Source organism: Rhinopithecus roxellana, chromosome 15 (assembly GCF_007565055.1).
Source record: "Rhinopithecus roxellana isolate Shanxi Qingling chromosome 15, ASM756505v1, whole genome shotgun sequence".
Lineage (NCBI taxonomy): Eukaryota > Metazoa > Chordata > Mammalia > Primates > Cercopithecidae > Rhinopithecus > Rhinopithecus roxellana.
Genome location: NC_044563.1, coordinates 112,430,208 through 112,431,949, shown reverse-complemented (window position 1 = coordinate 112,431,949; position 1,742 = coordinate 112,430,208). Strand labels below are relative to the sequence as shown.

The following is a 1,742-nucleotide window of genomic DNA, read 5'->3' as shown; positions in this document are numbered from 1 at the left end:
AACTCTCAACTCTCATGGACTGATGAGCAACTCTGGACAAGGCATTCCATCTTACAGAGCCTGTTTCCTCATCTGTCAAGGGCGTAATGATACTTGATTGGGCTGGAAGAAAGCTGAAATGAGAATATGTTGGTAAAGTGCCTTGCAAAGTGCCTGGCACAGAGTGGGCATTCAGCAAATGGTACCTATTATGGTTAGGTTTCAACATACACACACACGAGAGACAGAGTCAGAGAGAGACAGAGACAGAGAGAGAGAGAGAGAGGGAGAGAGAGAGAGAGAGAAAACTGGAATGATATATATCAAAATATTAATACTGGAGAGGAGGATTGCAGATGCATTTTTTTCTCTTTTTTCTTTCTTCATTTACTATGTGTTTGACAATGACTTTTTTCCTTCTAATAAAGGTAATAGAAATTATTCTTTATGGAAGTTATAATGATAAACTATGAAGGACAAAATCAGAGTAAAAACAATATTTGTGGCTTTGCAGACGCTGCCGCCAAGGAAATTCTTGTAGTACTAGCCATGGTCAACCCTACCGTGTTCTTCGACATTGCCGTCGACGGCGAGCCCTTGGGCCGCGTCTCCTTCGAGCTGTTTGCAGACAAGGTTCCAAAGACAGCAGAAAATTTTCGTGCTCTGAGCACTGGAGAGAAAGGATTTGGTTATAAGGGTTCCTGCTTTCACAGAATTATTCCAGGGTTTATGTGTCAGGGTGGTGACTTCACACGTCATAATGGCACTGGTGGCAAGTCCATCTATGGGGAGAAATTTGAAGATGAGAACTTCATCCTAAAGCATACAGGTCCTGGCATCTTGTCCATGGCAAATGCTGGACCCAACACAAATGGTTCCCAGTTTTTCATCTGCACTGCCAAGACTGAGTGGTTGGATGGCAAGCATGTGGTCTTTGGCAAAGTGAAAGAAGGCATGAGTATTGTGGAGGCCATGGAGCGCTTTGGGTCCAGGAATGGCAAGACTAGCAAGAAGATCACCATTGCTGACTGTGGACAACTCGAATAAGTTTGACTTGTGTTTTATCTTAACCACCAGACCATTCCTTCTGTAGCTCAGGAGAGCACCCCTCCACCCCATTTGCTCGCAGTATCCTAGAATCTTTGTGCTCTCGCTGCAGTTCCCTTTGGGTTCCATGTTTTCCTTGTTCTCTCCCATGCCTAGCTGGATTGCAGAGTTAAGTTTATGATTATGAAATAAAAACTAAATAACAAAAACAAAAACAAAACAAAACAAAAAAACAATATTTGTAATAGAAATGTAATTTTTAACAGAAATAAAGGTCAGGAAAGTACCTGGAAGGAAGTCTCACACAATGTTGAGGCCAGGTTCTGCACACAGCCTTCCTGCCCTTCCTTCCTTTTTTCCTTTTGTGTTCTCCAGTTCATTCTGTAATGAGAAGCTACTCATGTTGGGTTCTGCCTCCGCCGACCCTCTGAAGATTTATCCAGGCTGGCGCTATGTCCCTGAAGCTTGTGATACAAAATCTTGTCCTGATGCAAAGCCTTCCACGGTTTGCCAAACCTGGACTAGGGCATCCTTCACAGACCAGGCCAGAGCATCCGGAAGCAGGCACAGGCCATGCAGCCACTATATGCTGTGTCGGCATCTCCAGCAGGGCCCCCAGGCGGTATCTCACTCTGTGGTTCCCCCCAAGGCACTTATAGTAGCTTCAGAGGCAACACTTTGCTCCCTGTTAGTGTGGGTGATGACAGCAGCCCTCA

The 1,742-nt window shown here is 44.8% G+C and overlaps 1 protein-coding gene across 1 annotated transcript; it reads left to right on the top strand.

Moving 5' to 3' along the window:
* Window positions 1-498: 498 nt before the first annotated feature.
* On the top strand, window positions 499-1,026 carry LOC104658327 (peptidyl-prolyl cis-trans isomerase A). The gene has a single exon (XM_010358336.2). The coding sequence runs from the start codon at window positions 529-531 to the stop codon at window positions 1,024-1,026; it is 498 nt and encodes a 165-aa protein (XP_010356638.2). The 5' UTR covers window positions 499-528.
* The last annotated feature ends 716 nt before the right edge of the window (window positions 1,027-1,742 follow it).

Coding starts and splice junctions, on each gene's coding strand:
- LOC104658327 (XM_010358336.2), top strand. CDS start 529: ATGGTCAACCCTACCGTGTTCTTCGACATTGCCGTCGACGGCGAGCCC.